General features: G+C 41.7%; 1 protein-coding gene across 8 annotated transcripts in view; it reads left to right on the top strand.

Moving 5' to 3' along the window:
* The first annotated feature begins 493 nt into the window (after positions 1–493).
* Positions 494–22007, top strand: part of LOC129859466 (supervillin-like) — a 154220-nt gene continuing 132706 nt past the window's right edge. For 6 of the 8 annotated variants that reach the window (XM_055929295.1, XM_055929291.1, XM_055929299.1 and 3 more), the window contains exon 1: positions 494–884. In XM_055929295.1, the coding sequence (XP_055785270.1) occupies positions 758–884 (127 nt within the window). In that variant the 5' untranslated portion in view covers positions 494–757. Of the gene's footprint in view, positions 885–20642; positions 20751–22007 lie in introns of those variants that run through there. The other 2 variants (XM_055929297.1, XM_055929296.1) reach the window with 2 other exon arrangements.

Below are 22007 nucleotides of genomic sequence, written 5' to 3'. Positions count from 1 at the left end.
AGTGTGTGACAGATGGGCAGTGTCTGAGTATACTGCAGTGTGATTGTTCGGGTTTATTTATGGACATTGTAATGGAAAGAGGACCTATGGTCTGGTCTACTGCATTCCATTAACTAAGACTGACCATTGATTGTCCATTGCAATCATATTGACCCCATCAGTCATTTCAGGCCAAGGTACTTTGCCTCTCCCCTGCTGGTCCTGTGTGTGTGTGTGTGTGTGTGTGTGTGTGTGTGTGTGTGTGTGTGTGTGTGTGTGTGTGTGTGTGTGTGTGTGTGTGTGTGTGTGTGTGTGTGTGTGTGTGTGTGTGTGTGTGTGTGGTTCCTTTTCAACCTGGCTAATCTGAATGATTATGTTCGTTGGTTCAAGAGGTGTGTCTAGTCTATACAGGTGACTTTGAGTGGCTTTGCAAAGGCGCCACAGCTTTGGACCATGTCCTGATAGGTCTGCTCCTTTAAGAAATGGTTCATGTTGCCCGGAAGCTACGAGCACAAGGCAACAGTGGAGAAGTCTGCGAAGCAGGCGTAAGTGAATTACAGTCGTACTTGCGTTCCTATACAACGAGAGTTTGCGATTGAGCAAGACTACTCGGCATCGTCAGTTTCTCTCCGGACAGCGTTCGTATTTACTTTTCTAAAAGAAACAGTAGGCGATCTTAGGTGATTGAAGATGACTTTGAATAATAAATTAGAGCGTGTGGAGAGTTGACATTCTAAATACTTTGGGAAATTGATGTTCAAGTGTATAATAACGCCTGATGAGATTTCTCTCGCAAACATTAGCGTTTGTTAGAAATAGCAGTGGACAAATAACTTTCACATCAGAATATTTGGGGACATCAGCCATAACCTGTCATATCGTTTCAAATTCAACAAAGTGGCATGGTAAGTTCATTTAACGGCTTGTTTTTCCTCTCACCAAATGACTAATTTAAATATTTGAAAATGTTAATGTTTCAACGCATTCTTTGTTGGGCTGTTAGTTTTGTCCATAAGTGCAATCAATCAACTAATTAATTAACATTGCACGGTAGTGCAACAAAAACATGCAGCGCACCCCTTTGATTGCGCACTGTACGCTATCTAAACACTTCACATTTGGACCATGCCCTGATTGTTCAATTAACCTGAGCCGCGATGCACGGATCTATGGCAAGTGAATTGGCATCCAGGACTGGAGTCCAGGGGAATGGGCCTAACAATAGGCGGCTAGCCTATATCTCTTGCGAGATAAGACTGCATGTTATACGTTGATGTTCTTTGCTGTGGTCTAACCCTAAAGGCATACACACAAGCAGGACCTCATTCTGTACTTAGCAGCCTCTTCTTTTAAAGCTTTGTGATTAAAAACATGAACACACAATAACAGCACATACAGTTCGCCAGGGCAGCTCTAGCACGGCAGAAATTTGACAAACTGACTTGTTGGAAAGGTGGCATCCACGTTGAAAGTCACTGAGCTCTTCGGTACGGGCCATTCTACTGCCAATGTTTGTCTATGGAGATTGCATGGCTGTTTGCTTGGTTTTCTACACCTGTCAGTAACGGGTGTGGGCTGGAGTAGCCGAATGCACTAATTTGAAGTGTTGTCCACATATTTTTGTGTATATAGGCCTATGGATGGGGTTTACCTAGGTTTAATGCCCATCAGTTGCAGGAGTAAATTTGTTGTTACAGCCTGAACTTAAAATGGATTGTCACTGGCCTATACAAAATATACCCCATAATGTCAAATTGTTTTTTGAAATTGTTTACAAATTAATGCAAAATTAAAAGTTGAAATGTCTTGATTCAATAAGTATTCAACACCTTAGTTATAGCAAGCCTAAATAAGTTCAGGATGGTGGCTGCCTCATGTTATGGGTATGCTTGTGATCGTTAAGGACTGGGGAGTTTTTCAGGATAAAAAAGAAACGGAATGGAGTTAAGCACAGGCAAAATCCCAAAGGAAAACCTGATTCAGTCTGCTTTCCACCAGACACTGGGAGATGGATTCACCTTTCAGCAGGACAATAACTTAAAACACAAGGCCAAATCTACAATGGAGTTTCATACCAAGAAGACAGTGAATTTTCCTAAGTGGATGAGTTAGTTTTCACACAAATCTACTTGAAAATCTATGGCAAGACCTGAAAATGGTTGTCTAGCAATGATCAACAACCAATTTGAGAGCTTAATGGGCAAGTTTTGCACAATCCAGGTGTGGAAAGCTCTTAGACTTACCCAGAAGGACTCACAGCTGTAATTGCTGCCAAGGTATTTCAACAAAGTATTGACTCAGGTGTTTGTACATACTTTTCTGTATTCAATTTTCAATAAATTTGCAAACATTTTGAAAAGCATGTTTTCACTTTGGTATTGTGTGTAGATGGGTGAGGATTCCGGCTGCAACACAACAACATGTGGAATAAGTCAAAGGGTGTGAATACTTTCTGAAGGCACTGTAGGCAATACTGCCATTTGGGACGCTACTCCATTCTACTGTAAGTCTCTCTGATCTCATGTCCTCTTCCTGTCTTGCTCTTGAGCATGTTGCTAACTGACTGACTGCTGCATATGTAGGACTCAATGCTCATTAGGCCTGTTTTCACAAACTAATTTCAGACGCTGTTGTTGTCGGCCCAAGTTCAAGGTAGAATACCAAGACCAATAAACTAGAGTGCTATGTTATTCCTCCTTTATTTGGCAGGTAGTGTAGGTATAACAGTACCTGCCAAAATAAAGAACTACTCCGTAGCCTAATTACAAAGACTCCCTCCTATTATATTTGAGATTTATGTTGTTGTACTACTTCACACTTGGAAGTGGTCTTGAAGGCTAATACTTTCCTCTTGTGTGTGTCAGTAGCTCGACCTCAGTCAGAGATGAGAACATCATTCTTGATCAGTATAGGGGAATGGGATGGATGGCTGGGCTGAGGTGATGAGGGCCATATTATTACTAGTATTTACCTTCGTTTGTGATATGATCTTATTACTAAGGAATGGGTGGTGCAGTCACTACTTACCCAGCCTTGACTCTCCATAGTAACTGGAGAAGAGTGTGTGTACGTCCCAAATGGCACCCTATTCTCTATATAGTGCATACATTCTGACCAGGGCCCCATCCTATGGTGCAGTTTTGCAAACAATATGATGCTGATAACGATGATGATTCTACCACTGAACTAGAATGAGATTCTATTTCTATGTTTGTACCCCAAGCAACTGTACTGTCAGGTTAGGAAAGCACCACAAGCATGCAGTGAAGTAGCCGTAAATACTTTTATTTATTTTTTTGCTCTTTAACAGTCAGTCAAGAAGTGATGTCAATCTGTCTCGCTGAATATCCATGTTATGATGTCTGCAAATTATTTGCTTTTTATTTTCTGGACTATTACAAAATGTATCCTTGGTTTGTTTACTGTTAGAATTGATCTGACAACCGTATGGAATAAATGATTGCTAGATATAACTTTTTTTGTCTCTCAAAGATGAATCTAAAGTTATCAAGATAATAACTTTAATAAAACAGGATGAGTCAGTTGAGGATGAGTCACATGTTTTTCCCAGAGATGTTCTTCCATTAACATTTGAACTGTTATTCCTTTATCTTCCTCTCTACTCCATACAAGTTCATTGGCACCATATTTCACCACTGAAATCAGCCACTGGGGCTGTCCTTGACTTACATTTTAGTCATTTCAAATACAATAACAGGTGTCGACTAACCATGAAATGCTTATTTACGGGCACTTCCCAACAATGCAGAGAAAAAAAATAGAAAAGTAATAATAAATATACAAGTAATGATAACTTTGGATATATACATGGGGTACCAGTACTGAGTAGATGTGCAGGGCTACAAGGTAATTGAGGTAGATATATATGTGTACATGTTTACATGTACTATATATGTACATATAACTATGAATAAAGTGACTGTGACAGGATAGATAATAAAAAGTAGCAGCAGCGTAAGTGATGAGTCAAAGTTAGTGCAAAAAGGGTCAATGCAGATAGCTATTTGGATAACAACTATTTGTCAGTCTCATTTAGTTTTGGGGTAGAAGCTTTTCAGGGTCCTGTTGGTTGGCGCATCGGTATCACTTGCTGTGTGGTAGCAGAGACAACAGTCTATGACTTGGGTGGCTGGAGTCTTTTGAACATTTTTAGGGCCTTCCTCTGACACCGCCTGGTATGGATGACAGGGAGCTTACACACTACCCTGTGTTGCGCCTTGAGGTCCGATGCCAAGCAGTTTCTATACCAAGCGGTGATGCAGCCAGTTAAGATGCTCTCCACGGTGCAGCTGTATAACTTTTTGAGGTTCTGCGGGCCCATACCAAATCTTTTGGCATGAGGGGGAAGATGAGTTGTTGTGTCCTCTTCATGACTATGTTGGTGTGTTTGGACCATGATAGATCCTTAGTGATGTGGACACCAAGGAACTTGAAGCTCTCGACATGCTCCAATACAGCCACGTTGATTGTGAATGGGGACGTGCTCGGCCCTCCATTTCCTGTAGTCCAAGATCAGCTCCTTTTACTTGCTGACGTCTCGCAGACATTCTTATCCAGAGCGACTTACAGAAGCAATTGGAATAACGTGCTTAGTCAGCTCAGGGATTCAAACCAGCGACCTTTCGGTTACTGGCTCAACTCTCTTAACCGATAGCCTACCTGCCGCCCCGAAATCTTTAGCGCTGTCTGTTGAACTGAAGACTAACAGAGGATTAGTAATATGGCGTCAGATGAAAGCGATGACTGGAGCTAGGCCATAGTATGACTCCATGGTGAGCACTGTTTTGGATGACTCCCTAATTGTCTGTGGTGTGGTGGTAGAAACAGGAGAGCCTAATGGCTGTCCCAAATGGCAGCCTTTCCCCTATATAGTGCACTACTTTTGATAAGGGCCCAAAGGGCTCTAGTCATAACTAGTGCACTGTATAGGGAAAAGGGTGCCATTTGGGATGCAACCTTTGTGTTTGCCTGTCAGCCCAGTATGTCTATCCAGAGTTTCAACCTCTGTGTCAGTGAGGAACTGCTCTGCTGTAGCAGTGGTTACATAGTTCGTTGGGGTTCACAGGCCCTCAGCCTCCTCTCCTCCTCTAACACAGACCCTCTCGTTGGTGGGATTGGAAGCACATTGAGTGCCCTGATGTTGGACGTTAATGTTGATTGATACGTACAGAATGTTTAAGTGATCATGCCTGACAAGCTGGTATTTGGAGGATGTGTTGTTAGGCCCGAGACAAAGTCAAGTGCCAATATATCCTTCAAACACCGGCTTCGAGGGCATTATCACTTTGATACGATGGGTTCCCAACATATTCAAATAATGATTTACACATTTTCATTAAACATTATTTTGATGAATTTATTCATACCATTTCATCCTTCCAGAAGATATAGTCCTGACACAAACCTAGGGGTCCTACCCAAGCCGGCTGGTCGTTTAGTTGTCAGAGATGTGACCCAGTTGTTCAGTGTTTTGTTCTGCATCTACTGTATTGACGCGACCCAGTCGTTCGTTCTAAATGTTCCATTGCCAGCCACTTATCCCTTGCTTGCTATCTAGCCAACTATGGCTAACTTACAGTCATGTCAAAAAGTAATGCAGCCAGAATAACATCAAAGGAGCTGCATTTGTGTTTGTTTAAGCTGTTTTCTAGTGACATTTATTTGGATACATCCATAACAATGAGCTAATGAGGCGCGATTTTGCCTGGCATAGAAAATGTGCTCTCTCATCAGGACACTGTTGTTCAGAGGAACTAGCCAACAACACATTTAACACTAGTTGCACTTCGTTTTGTTCTACCTGTCTTCTATTGATATGTCTTTGTGTGTGTATATGTGTATATATATATGTATATGTATATAAAAAAATGCTACTGATTCATTATTTTGACTGGCTGAGAAAAGCTGCCTGCCAGCTGCCTGCCTGTCTCTCATCCTGACTCCCGACACGTTCATTACTATGGGATAGCTGGAGATCTAATTTGAATATTGAAACAATGTTGCAAATGTCGGAGAGACAGACAGCAAGGTTTATACAAATCTCCACTGTTATAAACTAAATGGTAGTTTAAAAAGAAATGTGAGATAATGTCTAGATGCTTTTTATGAGTGGAGAGCAAGTTTCTAAATTGCCTGGCTGGGCTGTTGAGACAGTGGATCAGCTGGAACGGAGTAAATGGGTATTTTGCCTTCATAGATTTAGCTGGTGGTAACTTGTGGAATAGACACCGGCTGGAATGCGCTTTTAACCAATCAGCGTTCGGGATTAGACCCACCCATTGTATAAAATCCCTCAAACAACAGCACCTCTCTGTGTGTTCTCCAAAAGTCCAACGATATCCAAAATACAATGTATGAATAATGCTACAGCAGGTCGGCTGTTAATCCTGAAATCTCCCCAAGCAATTTACAACTATGTACAGAAATAATTATTCTCAGTTCCACCCAAGTTATCACATAAAACCAACCACATGAACCCAATTGGTTTGCTGTGAGTACATTGAGGAACTGCATGTAGTTAGCTAGTGTAGATGACTTGTCCAAGAGGTAAGAGGGCATTCCTGATCTGCTTTGAAACTACTGAACAACAGCAGCATTGCAGTAGAGGGCCTGGTGCTTGACCAGTCCTGGGAAAACAGCAGGGTCATGTTCATTAGTGCACGGTAACCAAACATTTTGTAAAAGATAATGAAAACGGTGTATCTCATTGGAGACATTCATAAATCCAGGAAAATCCTGAGTGCCATAATTCCAGGTCCATTCATTTGTGTGGTATTCACATTTATGGGACTAAATGCTATTTGCAAGCCATATTATTTCCCTCCCAAGCCCAAATAATCTGGAGTTTGCACACACATTGTCTACTTTAAGTGTTCACTAATGCGAGGGACAAAGGCAATTAAACAGTTCCTGGGTTTCAGGCTGGCAGGCACTCAGATGTTTGTGTTGTATTGACTAATGATCACTGCATAAACGGTTGCTAGTGTCTGCCTCTGCCATAAATCACATTGAGATCTTAGATTAGACTAAAGCATCAAAACACTGAACGAGGGACTGTAATAGCAGGCTCCGGTGTTCATAGTAGGTTTGTTATGTCAGCTTTCCCCTATGCTCTGAACCTGGGATGACATAGGACTAAGTCAAATCACCACCTGCTAAGAAAGCACCTCTTGCCAGGGTGGAGTACTAGGCCTATATGCTTCACTGAGGTTGACTGTATAGCCTGCGGGCTCTAGTTCTCACAGTAGGAAGTTGGCTAAGTCATCTTGCTGGGGTCATGGCTGTCTTCAACTCTAGAAAGCCTCTCTCTATGTAGCTCTCTTTCGCTGTTTCAAGTATGTCCGTCAATCGCTACATTTGTCAATGACATCATTTGTGGCATGTCTCCACGGTGATGCAGTTGGTGGATCAACAACAGACCGCAGCCATGTGGAGTAGGGGTTCTAAACATTACCCTGGCACCATGGCAACCACTGCTGCTGGATGTCAAGGGGGGGGGATGTGAGGGGGTTCTCTTGTTTGTTCAGAAGGGTTATCCGAGCTGTGTGTGTGTGTATGAGCCCCAGCCCATGTAGCATGGAATCTCCACATGATTTTTCAATTACCTTGTTCTCCCAAGTCTGACGGTCTTTTTGGGCCATGACCAAACACCCCCACTATCCACAAACAAAGATGTAACTCACTAGCCCCCTTTTTAATGTATCCTTTTTCCCCCAGCAGTTTTAACTGGAACTGGTCATGTATGTATGGGGATGCGGTGGAGATATTATGTTAAATCTTTACTAAAATAGTTCTGGACTCTGTTTGAACCCATATCCTATTGTCAGATGAGCATGTCAGACCTAAACTCAGCAAAAAAAAGGAAAGTCCTCTCGCTGTCAACTGTGTTTATTTTCAGCAAACTTAACGTGTAAATATTTGTATGACCATAACAAGATTCAACAACTGCGACATGAACTGAACTAGTTCCACAGACATGTGACCAACAGAAATGGAATAATGTGTCCCTGAACAAAGGGGGGGTCAAAATGTAAAAGTAACATTCAGTATCTGGTGTGGTCACCAGCTGCAGTAAGTACTGAAGTGCATCTCCTCCTCATGGACTGCCCCAGATTTGACAGTTCTTGCTGTGAGATGTTACCCCACTCGTCCACCAAGGCACCTGCAAGTTCCGGGACATTTCTGGGGGGGAAATGGCCCTAGCCCTCACCCTCCGATCCAACGGGTCCCAGACGTGCTCAATGGGATTGAGATCCGGGCTCTTCCAGGCCATGGCAGAACACTGACATTCCTGTCTTGCAGGAAATCAAACACAGAATGAGCAGTATGGCTGGTGGCATTGTCATTCTGGAGGGTCATGTCAGGATGAGCCTGCAGGAAGGGTACCACATGAGGAGGCTGTCTTCCCTGTAACGCACAGCGTTGAGATTGCCTGCAATGACAACAAGCTCAGTCCAATGATGATGTGACACACCGCCCCAGACCATGATGGACCCTCTACCTCCCAATCGATCCCGCTCCAGAGTACAGGCCTCGTGTAATGTTCATTCCTTCGACGATTAAGGCAAATCCGACCATCACTCCTGGTGAGACAAAACCGCGACTCGTCAGTGAAGAGCACTTTTTGGCAGTCCTGTCTCGTCCAGCGACGGTGGGTTTGTGCCTATAGGCGACGTTGTTGCCGGTGACGTCTGGTGAGGACCTGCCTTACAACAGGTCTACAAGCCCTCAGTCCAGCCTCTCTCATCCTATTGCGGACAGTCTGAGTACTGATGGAGCGATTGTGCATTCCTGGTGTAACTTGGGCAGTTGTTGTTGCCATCCTGTACCTGTCCCGCAGGTGTGATGTTCGGATGTACCGATCGTCTGCAGGTGTTGTTACACGTGTTCTGCCACTGCGTGGACGAACAGCTGTCCGTACTGTCTCCCTGTAGCGCTGTCTTCGGTGTCTCACAGTACGGACATTGCATTTTATTTCCCTGGCCACATCTGCAGTCCTCATGCCTTCTTGCAGAATGCCCAAGGCACGTTCACGCAGGTGAGCAGGGACCCTGGGCATCTTTCTTTTGGTGTTTTTTAGAGTTAGTAGAACGACCTCTAGTGTCCTTAATTGCCTACCGTCTGTAAGCTGTTAGTGTCTTAGCGACTGTTTCACAGGTGCATGTTCAAATTTGTGCACAGAAGTTGAGCGAAATACGCTTTTTGTGTGTATGCAATCTTTTATTTCAGCTCATGAAACATGAGACCAACACTTTACATGTTACATTTATATTTTAGTTCAGTGTCATTTTTAGGGTCTTGAAACAATAGATTTTTTAAAAGTTAGCATAAAATTACACACAATCAATTTGTGGCCATATTGCTTGATACCAAGCAATACATTCTGATTACCAGTATTACCATTGTACCATATGATTTCCACCTCGCAGGCGAAACATTTTAGTGACACCCCCCCCCCCATTTTCTGCTTTAAAGTTCATGTCCTGCAATTCTACACGTGGCAGAGATCAAACTTAGCAGTTTTAAAACAAATGTAATATGATTATACTCATTTAGCCAATGGAGAGAGAGAATGTTGTCGTTTTTAATGGTAATTCCCTGTAGTTCTACACATTTTGCCATAAAATGCCATGTTTATATGATGTCTGAGTGAGTGACTAACATTTTAAACTAACATTAAAATGATTACTTATGAGCCTTTCCCAACAATGCAAAGAAAAATAGAAGGATAATAGAAAGATACCACGTCAAATAAATACACAAGATTAACGATAACTTTGTATCATACACGGGGTATCAGTACAGAGTCGATGTGCAGGGGCACAAAGTCATTGAGGTAGGTATGTGCATTTCGGTAGGGGTAAAGTGACTAGGCAACAGTATAGATTATAAGCAGTAGCAGCAGCATATATGATGAGTCAAAATATTTAGTGCAAAGGGGGCTCAATGCAGATAGTCCAGGTAGATATTTGAACTATTTAGCAGTAATTTGGCTTGGGAGTAGAAGCTGCTCAGGATCCTTTTGGTTGCAGACTTGATGCATCGATACTGCTTGCCGTGCGGTAGCAGAGAGAACAGTCTATAACATGGGTGGTTGGAGTCTGACAATTTTTTGGGGCCTTCCACTGACACCGCCTGGTATAGAGGTCCTGGATAGCAGGGAGCTCGGGCCCCAGTGATGTACTGGGCCGTACGCACTACCTTTGTTTTGCTAACCTTGAGGGAAAGGTGGTTGTCCTGGCACCACACTGTCAGGTCACTTACCTCCTCCCTATAGGCTGTCTCATCGTCGGTGATCGGTGATCACCCTTGTGTCGTCAGCAAACTTAATGATGGGGTTGGAGTCATGCACGGCCACGCAGTCATTGTTGCACAGTCAGTAATTTGGCCACATGATTACTACATGGTTTAGATAGTCTAGTTGCCAGCTAACTTACCTAGCAATCTATACAATGTTAGCTGTCATGGGCTAATTGATTTTCAGTGACTGACATTACAAGAGGAAAACTAAACAACCTGAAATTTCAACATTTGATCATTCTACTATGCTATCTTTAAACAGTGAGTTAAGACCCCGACTGACTGACTTTATTTTGGTTGGGGGCCCCCTAGTGGTCCTGGCGGGCCAAACCAAACGTCAGTTTGGTCAGCCTTTATATAGGGCGGAGTGGCATTCTGGACACATCCTAATCTGATTTAGGAACAAGTAGGGGAGGGAGTTTAGGGAATTCCCTGTTTTCTCTCTGTCCATGTTCTTGTTTTCTACATTCTCTCCTAGGAACGGGGTTCAAATTGCTTTTGCAGGTAACCTATGCACTCATTCCTGCTCTGTCCTCAGCTACTTCAAACGGTCCGTCCTTAATCATTCTCCCTCCTTCCCCTAGACTGTCTCCTCTCTTGTTCTCTCTTTACCCCCCACCCCACCCAGCTCACCATTTAACTGTGTGTATTTCTATTAAGCTGCTGCCAGCAGCTACTCTTCCTGGGGTCCAACAGAATTAAGGCAGTTTATGCAATTTTACAAATTTACAATATGTTCAGACTGTGTGCCCTCAGGCCCCTACACCACCACTACCACATACACTGCTAAAAAAAATCACACTTCTGTGAAATGCTGGACACTACGCTGACAGACACAGCAAACCTTTTTGCCACAGCTCGCATTGATGTGCCATCCTGGATGAGCTGCACTACCTGAGCCACTTGTGTGGGTTGTAGACTCCGTCTCATGCTACCACTAGAGTGAAAGCACCGCCAGCATTCAAAAGTGACCAAAACATCAGCCAGGAAGCATAGGAACTGAGAAGTGGTCTGTGGTCACCACCTGCAGAACCACTCCTTTATTGGGGGTGTCTTGCTAATTGCCTGTAATTTCCACCTGTTGTCTATTCCATTTGCACAACAGCATGTGAAATTTATTGTCAATCAGTGTTGCTTCCTAAGTGGACAGTTTGATTTCACAGAAGTGTGATTGACTTGGAGTTACATTGTGTTGTTTAAGTGTTCCCTTTATTTTTTTGAGCAGTGTATATACAGTACAAAACCATATGTACGTGTGTGTATGCATGTGTCTGTGCCTATGTTTGTGTTGCTTCACAGTCCCCGCTGTTCCATAAGGTGATTTATTTTTATTTATTTATTTTTTTAATCTTTTTTTTAAATCAAATTTTACTGCTTGTATGAGTTACTTGATGTGGACTGGAATTCCATGTAGTCATGGCTCTATTTAGTACTGTGCACCTTCCGTAGTCTGTTCTGGACTTGGGAACTGTGAAGAGACCTCGTGGCATGTCTTGTGGGGTATGCATGGGTGTCTGAGCTGTGTGCCAGTAGTTTAAACGCACAGCTCAGTGCGTTCAACATGTCAATGCCTCTCATAAATACAAGTAATTATGAAGTCAATCTCTCCTCCACTTTGCGCCAGGAGAGATTGACATGCATATTATTAATATTAGCTCTTTGTGTACATCCAAGGGCCAGCCGTTCTGCCCTGTTCTGAACCAAATGCAATTTTCCTAAGTCCTTTTTTTGTGGCACCTGATCACACAACTGAACAGTAGTCCAGGTGCGACAAAACTAGGGCCTGTAGGACCTGCCTTGTTGACAGTGCTTTCAAGAAGGTAGAGCAGCGCTTCATTATGGACAGACTTATCCCAATCTTAGCTACTGTTGTATCAATATGTTTTGACCATGACAGTTTACAATCTAGTGTTACTCCAAGCAGTTTAGTCATCTCAACTTGCTCAATTTCCACATTATTCATTACGAGACGTAGTTGAGATTTAGGGTTTAGTGAATGATTTGTCCCAAATTGTAATGCTTTTAGTTTTAGAAATATTTAGGACTAACTTATTCCTTGCCACCCACTGTGAAACCAAGTGTTGCAGTCATTTCAGTCACTGTAATAGCTGACATGTACAGTGAGTCATCCACATACAATTCATTAGTAAAGATTGAAAAAAGTAATGGGCCTAGACAGCTGCCCTAGGGAATTCCTGATTCTACCTGGATTTTGTTGGAAAGGCTTCCATTAAAGAACACACTCTGTGTTCTGCTAGAAAGGTAACTCTTTATCCACAATATAGCAGGGGGTGTAAAGCCATAACACATACGTTTTGCCAGCAGCAGACTATGATCGATAATGTCAAAAGCTGCACTGAAGTCTAACAAAACAGCCCCCACAATCTTTTTATCATCATTTTCTCTCAGCCAATCATCAGTCATTTGTGTAAGTGCTGTGCTCATTGAATATCATTCTCTATAAGCATGCTGAAAGTTTGTTGTCCAATTTGTTTACTGTAAAATAGCATTGTATCTGGTCAAACACAATTTTTTCAAAAGTTTACTAAGGGTTGGTAACAGGCTCATTGGTCGGCAATGTGAGCCAGTAAAAGGGGCTTTACTGTTCTTAGGTAGCGGAATGACTTTAGCTTCCCTCCAAGGCTGAGGGCACACACTTTCTAGTTGGCTTAAATTGAAGATGTGGCAAATGGGAATGGCAATATCTTCCGCTATTATCCTCAGTAATTTTCCATCCAAGTTGTCAGACCCCGGTGGCTTGTGATTGTTCATAGACAACAAGCATTTTTTCACCTCTTCCACACTAACTTTATGGGATTTAAAATTACAATGTTAGTCTTCCATAATTTGGTCAGATATACTTGGATGTGTAGTGTCAGCATTTGTTGCTGGCATGTTTTGCCTAAGTTTGCTAATCTTGCCAATTTAAAAAAATAATTAAAGTAGTTGGCAATATCAGTGAGTTTTGTGACGAATGAGCCATCTGTTTCAATGAATGATGGTGCTGAGTTTGCCTTTTTTCCCAGAATTTAATATAAGGTGCTTTTACTATCATTCTTTATTTCATTTATCTTGGTTTTATAGTGTAGTTTCTTCGTTTTATTCAGTTTAGTCACATGATTTCTCAATTTGCAATATGTTTGTGCAGCCAGAATTATTTGCCATTCCTTTTGCCTCATCCCTCTCAACCATACAATTTTTAAATTCCTCATCAAAAGGATTTAACCGTTTTTAGTCATTTTCTTAATGGGTGCATGTTTATTAGCAACTGGAACAAGCAATTTCATAAATGTGTCAAGTGCAGTGTCTGTTTGCTCCTCATTACACACCACGGACCAACCAGATATTCTTGACATCATAGGAATCACTATAAAACGTGTAGTCTATATTAGGCCCAGCCTTTGGAGCTTTGGATTTCCTAGATATGGCTACTATATTGTGATCACTACATGTGATGGATCTGGATACTGCTTTCAAGCAAATTTCTGCAGCATTAGTAAAGATGTGATCAATACATGTTGATGATTTCATTCCTGTGCTGTTTGTAACTACCCTGGTAGATTGACTGATAACCTGAACCAGGTTGCAGGCACTGGTTATGCTACCATCTACCACTAACAGGGCACAGAAACAAATGGCCAGAAACAAAGGACTTTCTTCTGAAACTCGTCAGTCTATTCTTGTTCTGAGAAATGAAGGCCAGCATCCCGGAGTTGCCTCTTCACTATTGAGGTTGGGACTGGTGTTTTTGTACGAGTTCTTCAGTTTCTTGGCAATTTCTCGCATGGAATAGCCTTAATTTCTCAGAACAAGAATAGACTGACGAGTTTCAGAAGAAAGTCCTTTGTTTCTGGCCATTTTGAGCCTGTAATCGAACCCACAAATGCTGACGCTCCAGATACTCAACAAGTCTAAAGAAGGTCAGTTTTATTGCTTCTTTAATCAGGACAACAGTTTTCAGCTGTGCTAACATAATTGCAAAAGGGTTTTCTAATGATCAATTAGCCTTTTTAAAATGATTAACTTGGATTAGCTAGCACAACGTGCCATTGGAACACAGGAGTGATGGTTGCTGATAATGGGCCTCTGTACGCCTATGTTGATATTCAATAAAAAATCTGCCGTTTCCAGCTACAATAGTCATTTACAACATTAACAATGTCTACACTGTTTTTCTGATCAATTTGATGTTATTTTAATGGACCAAAAAATGCTTTTCGTTCAAAAACAAGGTAATTTCTTATTGACCCCAAACTTTTGTGTTTTTTTTTTTTCTTTTTTTCTCCAGAACATTAACCATGTGTGTTCTCTTGTTTTGTACTGTTCTGTAGTTTCTACCCAATGATTTGTTTGACAAACAAAGACCTTTGCGTGCTGCAGGCCCAGGCATGAATCAAAGCTGGCGAGACATTCAGTGACATCAAGAGATATGCTGGACCCTATGTCAGAAAGGTGTTTTTGGGACCACATCGTGTCTGTTGTTCTGCTAATAGCCCTTGTGAAAAATACTTGTTTGAAAACATATCTAATATCCAAGTGCCTTTTCATAATTATAATGCAGGGTTAATAATAATAATAATTATTATTATTATTATCATTGGATAACAAATCGGCTCTCGGAACTCATTAAGAAGCCACTTCTTAATATCTTCAATATAATCATTAACCTCTCTTGGGTATGTGAGACGTTAGCGTCCCACCTCTTCAACAGCCAGTGAAACTGCTGGGTGCCAAATTCAAATACAGAAATACTCATTATAAATATTCAGAAAACAAAACATATTTTACATAGGTTTAAAGATTAACTTCTTGTGAATCCAACCACGGTGTCAGATTTAAAAAAATGCTTTATGGCAAAAGCATACCTTACGATTATTTGAGAACATAGCCCACTAGACAAATCATTACAAAAAGTAACCAGCCAAGTAGAATAGTTACACATGTCAGAAATAGAGAGAAAATTAATCCCTTTAATGATCTTCATATGGTTGCACTCAGCAGACATTCATTTACTCAATAAATGTTCCTTTTGTTCGATAAAGTCTCTTTATATCCAAAAACCTCTGTTTTGTTTGCGCGTTTTCTTCAGTAATCCACAGGCTCAGAACACAGTCAAAACAGGAAGACAAAAAAAATCCAAATTGTATCCGTAAAGTTCATAGAAACATGTCAAACGATGTTTATATTCAATCCTCAGGTTGTTTTTAGCCTAAATAATCGATAATATTTCAACCGGACAATAACGTCGTCAATTTAAAAGGTAAACAAGAAAGGCACTCTCTCGGTCGCGCGCATGAAAAAGCTCTGTGACACTTTAGGGTCCACTCATTCAGACTGCTCTTACTTCCTCATTTTTCAGGATACAAGCCTGAAACAATTTCTAAAGACTGTTGACATCTAGTGGAAGGCATAGAAACTGCAATTTGAGTCCTAAGTCAATGGATACTGTAATGGCATTGAATAGAAAAATATAAAACCAAAAAATAAACTACTTCCTGAATGGATTTTTCTCAGGTTTTCGCCTGCCAAATCAGTTCTGTTATACTCCCAGACACTATTTTAACAGTTTTGGAAACTTTTGTGTTTTCTAATCAAATCTACCAGTTATATGCATATCATATCTTCTGGGCCCGAGAAGCAGGCAGTTTAATTTGGGCATGCATTTCATCCAAAATTCTGAAAGCTGCCTCCTACCCTAGAGAAGTTCATTCAGAAGGTTAAACCCTTAGGTTTTAGGCCTGCAGTACGTTATGGAAACATTGTTTTCAAGTCCTCTGGTGGTTACAGTCCCTGGAATGGGTAGGACCATAGAAACAAGCTGGCTTGATGAAAACTATGTCCATTTTGTCTGTTCTCTTTGGTCACAATATCATTTGGGGCGGGGTGAGGAGTACTGGAAAGGTGAGACTCCAGTTTACAATAGGTCATAAGTATACAGCAGATCGGTGATTGTCCTCACTTTGATTATGATGTAACAACATACTGTAGCACCATGACCAGGATCTCTATTCATTTATTAAGTGAGGAGATTAGGGCCTTCAGGAACAACGGAAAATTGCGTGTCAATTCATAAACCATGTGCCATGGAATCAGTACATGGGAAGAGATTTTCAAACTGTTTTGCAATCTATACAGCTGTCAATTTTTTTGTCCTTAAATGAAACCGTTGTTGTGACTATCATTAATGTGTTTGACTGATATTTTATAAAATAATTACATACTACGTTCAATTATAACACAATTCAATTAATCATATAACAATTAATTAAATAGTAATCTGGGGCACCACGGGAAAAGTTATTTAACGAGTTACTATCTCCCGACTAAACTCTAAAGATATACAGTGGGGCAATAAAGTATTTAGTCAGCCACCAATTGTGCAAGTTCTCCCACTTAAAAAGATGAGAGGCCTGTAATGTTCATCATAGGTACACTTAAACTATGACAGACAAAATGAGAAAAAAAAATCCAGAAAATCACATTGTAGGATTTTCAATTAATTTATTTGCAAATTATGGTGGAAAATAAGTATTTGGTCAATAACAAAAGTTTATCTCAATACTTTGTTAGATACCCTTTGTTGGCAATGACAGAGGTGAAGACTTACAGAAAACGTTTGACAAGGTTTTCACACACTGTTGCTGGTATTTTTGATGAAAAAAATAAATATATATTTTGGAAATTTCATTTTCAAAGTGAGCGGTTGTAATCTGGATAAAGCCCATTCTTGAACATGGGGTAAGACATTCTTACTAATTTGTAAGTAAAGCCCGTTTGTTATTTGACGATTTATTTCTGTTTTTAGAGGGAGAGAAAAGTGTATTTCCCCCATTTTTGTATTTACCCAAGTTCTCTCTTAACTCCAGGACCACCGACAGTTTTTTGTTGTTGTTGCCTGATGCAGGACTCTAGTGCCAGAGAAAAGAGACTCTCAGACTGATAACTCCATTAATTTGCAAAAGATAGTACATTTGTGCCGCAGTTTAGACTACTGATAGGTCAGCGTTCTAACTCCCCCTTTTGATAGTGTGGTGCAATCACAGAATGCTACCATCTACCACTAACAGTTGCGGCATAAGCTCGTAACTTTTAAAGGAAGAACCACTGTAGGAGGACAGAAACTAGCTGTACTCCGACTACACCATTGTGCTACCATACAGAGTGCTGTTGAGGCTACTGTAAACTACATTGCATAACAGTGTGTTTTAATCAATTATTTGGTTATGTGAAAATATTTAGTATAGTTTTATCTAAAAAGTTTAACTTTTTCATGTTTCAATATTTTTATGACATTTACTAAGGAGGATGGTCCTTCCCTTCTACCTCTGAGGACCCTCCACTGGTTGACATGTTATGTCACATTGCCTTGTCATCGTTCCCAATCTGTCCCTATTCTGAATCCGTTGTGCATAATCTCATAGCCCAAAACCATACGGAAATATGCTGTATTTTTGTTCTATTGTAGTCCTGAACACACTAGTTTGTACTTTGTACACACAGATACTCTGGTGTCTGTCAGTGCGAGATGAAGAGACTGGGAGATATTAGTGTACAGGACATAAGCAAAGACACTAAGGGTGTTTTCACAGTTGGCCTCTTTCACCCTTGTTTTGTGAACTCATTGTGGTTCTCTTAATTTTTTTGTGCATTATGAACACTCCAAAGGAAATAAGACCCCTCAAAAGTGCCCCCGTAATGAACTGAGAACATTTCGAGAGGTGGTCTGAGTTCGTTTCGCCTGAATTCCAGGGTCTGTTTCCCTTTTTTTAGGGCAATGTGAACACAAAGCTCCCGAAGTTCGCAATTCCCGCACCACACACTATACTGCAACGCTGCTTCCCCTGAAATGACCACTCACATTGGTGCCACAAAAAGAGAGAAGATGATGACGTGCAGATTTGTGGGGAAAAACGCGATTTTGGATATTGTTTAGCGATTGTCAAGGATGCAGAGAAATTCCAAAATATGTGTGGACTTATGTAGTTACTATTATTTGTTTGAAATATGTGATCTATAGGCTAAGTGCTTCATACTCTGTTTATTTGATTATGGTGTTTGAATAGTGTAAGAACAACATATTTGGTGAGAATCACAACATGTGATCAAATTCATTCTAGTTCTTAAAGTGGCAGTAGCTGCCTATGTTGGGTGCACAATTTTCAAATAATCACAAGTATGTGACAAATACAATTTTGAGTTGCAGATAATATGATTTGCAGTGCTTCCTGACGAAGACCTGGATGTGTCTTTTGTTTTAGTCGTTAATGTGTGGGGGATATTAAATGGATCCAGTCCTCCTTATCTAGTTTCCGTCATTCCCACTGATCTGAGAGTTTTTAGGGGCAAATCCTAAGTTCCATTTAAGATTAATTTTCACTTAGTCGTGCATTGATGTCAATGGGAGACTATCGTAAAACTTCAATTCATAGCTTGGGTGTTTATTTTCAATCACTGAACACAACCGCCGCTTATTAGAGACGGGATTCTATTTGAACCAAGCGTCTATTTCCTTAATGTACAGAGCTTATGCTCAATAACATTTTGAAATGCTATTGAGCATAAGTTCTGTACATTTAATGTGACAAGTATAGACCAGTATAATTGCAGATTAGACTTGCAAAGGCTGTCTATCACACATCCCCAAATCCGCGCTTTAGCACCCATCTCTCATGCGTTGCGTTCGCACAGACCGAATACTCAGGATACCAGATGTTTGTTTATGATACATTCCTCCTGTTCATTTGGGAAAGAAGAGTTGCTGTAGGACAGTCCTATCCAATGGTCATTACCATAACACATCCAAACTTCTGTTGTTTTTCACCAATTTTTACAGAACCAAACATAGAAATGATGGTATGATTTGGTAAACTGTTTCTTCCGACTTAGAATTTGTCATTGACAAACTGTTGCCGGAAGAAGGCTAAGTCTTGTGAAGTGTTAGTTGCTTATGCAGTCGCCTTGCTTGCTTATCCACACTGTTACTGCAGAGAGACAGAGGGAGCACTGGTATTTTTACATTGCCCCAACAGATAGTGTGTCCCAAATAGCACCCGATTCCCTATTTAGTGCTCTACTTTTGACCAGGGCCCATTTGGCTCTGGTTAAAAGTAGTGCACGTTAAAGGGAAAAGGATGCCCTTTTAGGACAACGACAGCTTGTGAAACGGAGAGAGCTGGTATTTTTACACTGTAAAGCTGATAGAGAGCCTGCCTGCCTGTCCTTCAGTCTCTGCTCTGCTCCGCTCCCTTATCTAAAGACCATTCCAGTAGTAGGCCCCTTCAGAACCTCTTACTCCGTCCTTATCTTCAGTGCTGCCAGATCTTTTAAGTTTTTTTGTGAGCTTTAGGCTGATTGCCATATTCAACAAACTGCATTGCTGACATTTTAGTTTTCTACACAATTGACTGTTTGCAAACCTGACCCCTTCTGCAAATGGTGAATTATCTTATAAGAAAAAAAAACCTCTGTGGTTTGAATGCCTATCTGTGTGTCGGCACATTAATATCAGTAACCTGGGCGACATAGACCCCACTTAACCTCTGACCTTCGACCTGGATGAGAAGCTTTGTTCACATCTGACAGGAACAGTCTACTGCAGGACAGTGAGCGTAGACTGTTTGTGTGTTGGCATCCATCCATGTGGGAAAGTTGTTTTCTCCTCTTTTGTTATAGTTTTTTCCTTCTCTTTTTACTGTCCCTCTGTTTGGCTCATCATCTCTTACAGTTGACCCACATCCATCCCTCCTTCCATGGAGATTGTTCTAGCCAATGACTCCTTTTGCTCTCCTTTTCTCTCAACGATAACGAGTTCCATTGCGCCAACGACAGTTCAGCCTGTTGATTGGTTAACTCTTCTCTGGGCAGAATCCTAAGGGCCAGAGAGAAACACAAAGCAGACTAAGGGTGTGTCCCAATAGCACCATATTTCTTACTTTGTTTTGGTCAAAAGTAGTGCAATATATAGGGAATAGTTTTCGTCATCAGCTAGTCTGCCATTTCGGATGCAGACTAGCTGTCTAATGGCCGTCCGAATAGACAGGTGACAGCAGGCCAACCTTTTCCTGTCACCGCCAAACCCTGTCACCGCCCGTGGCTTTGTGGGTCGTGTTGGCTGTGGTTACTGGTGGGGAGCCCTGGCCTGGCTGGCATAGGTGTGTGTTCCAAATGGCCCCCTATTCCTTTTATAGTGCTCTACTTTTGACCAGGTATCATAATGCTCTGGTCAAAAGTAGTGCAGTATATAGGGAATAAGGGGCCATTTGGGACGCACACAGGAACTGGGAACCGCCAGTTAGTTTCTCCCCCAGTCTGGTTGTCATGTGACTTAGTCCTGCCCTGCCTCCCTCTCTCTCCTCTTTCTTTCTCTTCCCACTCTGGACCAATCTGGCATCGGAGGCTGTTTGTCAGAGGACAAATCTACAGCGTTCACTGAGACAAGGGCATCATGAAAGGTAGGCTTCCGTGGCTCTTTAGGGTTACCAGACGCAGCAGCCTTTTTGGGCCTCCTCCTCTCATTCTCTCCTTGTCTCTGTGTCTTGTCTTGTTACTACTGTTCATCCATATTTTGAGCTGACATATCTCTGCTTGTTAATGCATTGTTAAATGTAATTTATTTGCTGTGGCGGGCCTGGGGCTGCCGAGCAAAGTGGCAGGCTGTGGTGGGATAGGAAGGGGTCTGGTTTGTGTAACTGATTTGGTGTCTGTTGAGTAAGCATTTAGGTCAGAGAGGGGTGGGTGTTTTTGGGGAGGAGGGAGAGCCTCCTGTCGGCACTGAAAGCCTGCTCAGATAAGAGGCTCTGACACACATGGCTCCCAAAAACCTCTCCTTTTCTCTCTCCCTCTATGCACCAGTTCTTTGAAGGCTTATGTCTTCTGCAGCTTTGTCTCTCTGTGTCTGCTTCCATTTGGGGTTGCTGTATTTTGTTGGAATTGTGCAATCCACAGCGTCTTGTGCAGCAACTGGTGAACTTACACACACATACACCCAGGCAGTCTGTCTGAAGCGTGGTGGGTTACTGGGGTTGAGATGGGAGTATATCTGTATAGTATTTGAAAAGGGATACTCTTTTCTTTATCAGAGTGCTTTGGCTCCCCTGGTTGCTGAGTAAGCAGTGCCTAAGTGCACTTCTGGGTCATGGTGGAAATGTTGATGTGTCATAATAATCGTGGGGGGAGTGCGAGGAAGAGCCTATTTGAAATCTGAAAGGAGCTGCTGCGATTTTCATTTTGGCCAGAGCCAAGATGTGGTCTGTGTAATTGCCACTCAAAGTACACTTTGAAAAGAAACTGCAAGGCTTGGTATTGTCCAACCCATCCCTAAAGTTGAATTGATATTTGGCATGAGGACGTGCCGTGTTTATCTGTTTTCGTCTTTTGTTTTGAAGACACGATTTAAACAGGGTTCTCATTGTGTCTCACTTCAATGGGGCCTGGGTGCTCATGCTCAGTGCGCTGTGTGAATGGGGAACCTGGTTGTGCCGACAGAGGGGGAGGAATAGACAAAGGGAGAGCAAGGAGAGAGGATCCAGTCTGCTTGGCCCTGTGCTCGAAGAGTCCAGGGACGATGGTCTGAAGAAGGTCCTGCAAAGAGGAATGTTTTAATTGAGGAGTTTTTGTTGTGCTAAATGCTATGGACTTTGTATTCCACACAATTGCCTTTGAGTACACTCTGGCATGGTTGTCTTTAGAGTAGTGTGTATCACACAGCG

This window comes from Salvelinus fontinalis, chromosome 7 (genome assembly GCF_029448725.1).
Source record: "Salvelinus fontinalis isolate EN_2023a chromosome 7, ASM2944872v1, whole genome shotgun sequence".
Lineage (NCBI taxonomy): Eukaryota > Metazoa > Chordata > Actinopteri > Salmoniformes > Salmonidae > Salvelinus > Salvelinus fontinalis.
This window is presented reverse-complemented; position numbering and strand designations above follow the sequence as displayed.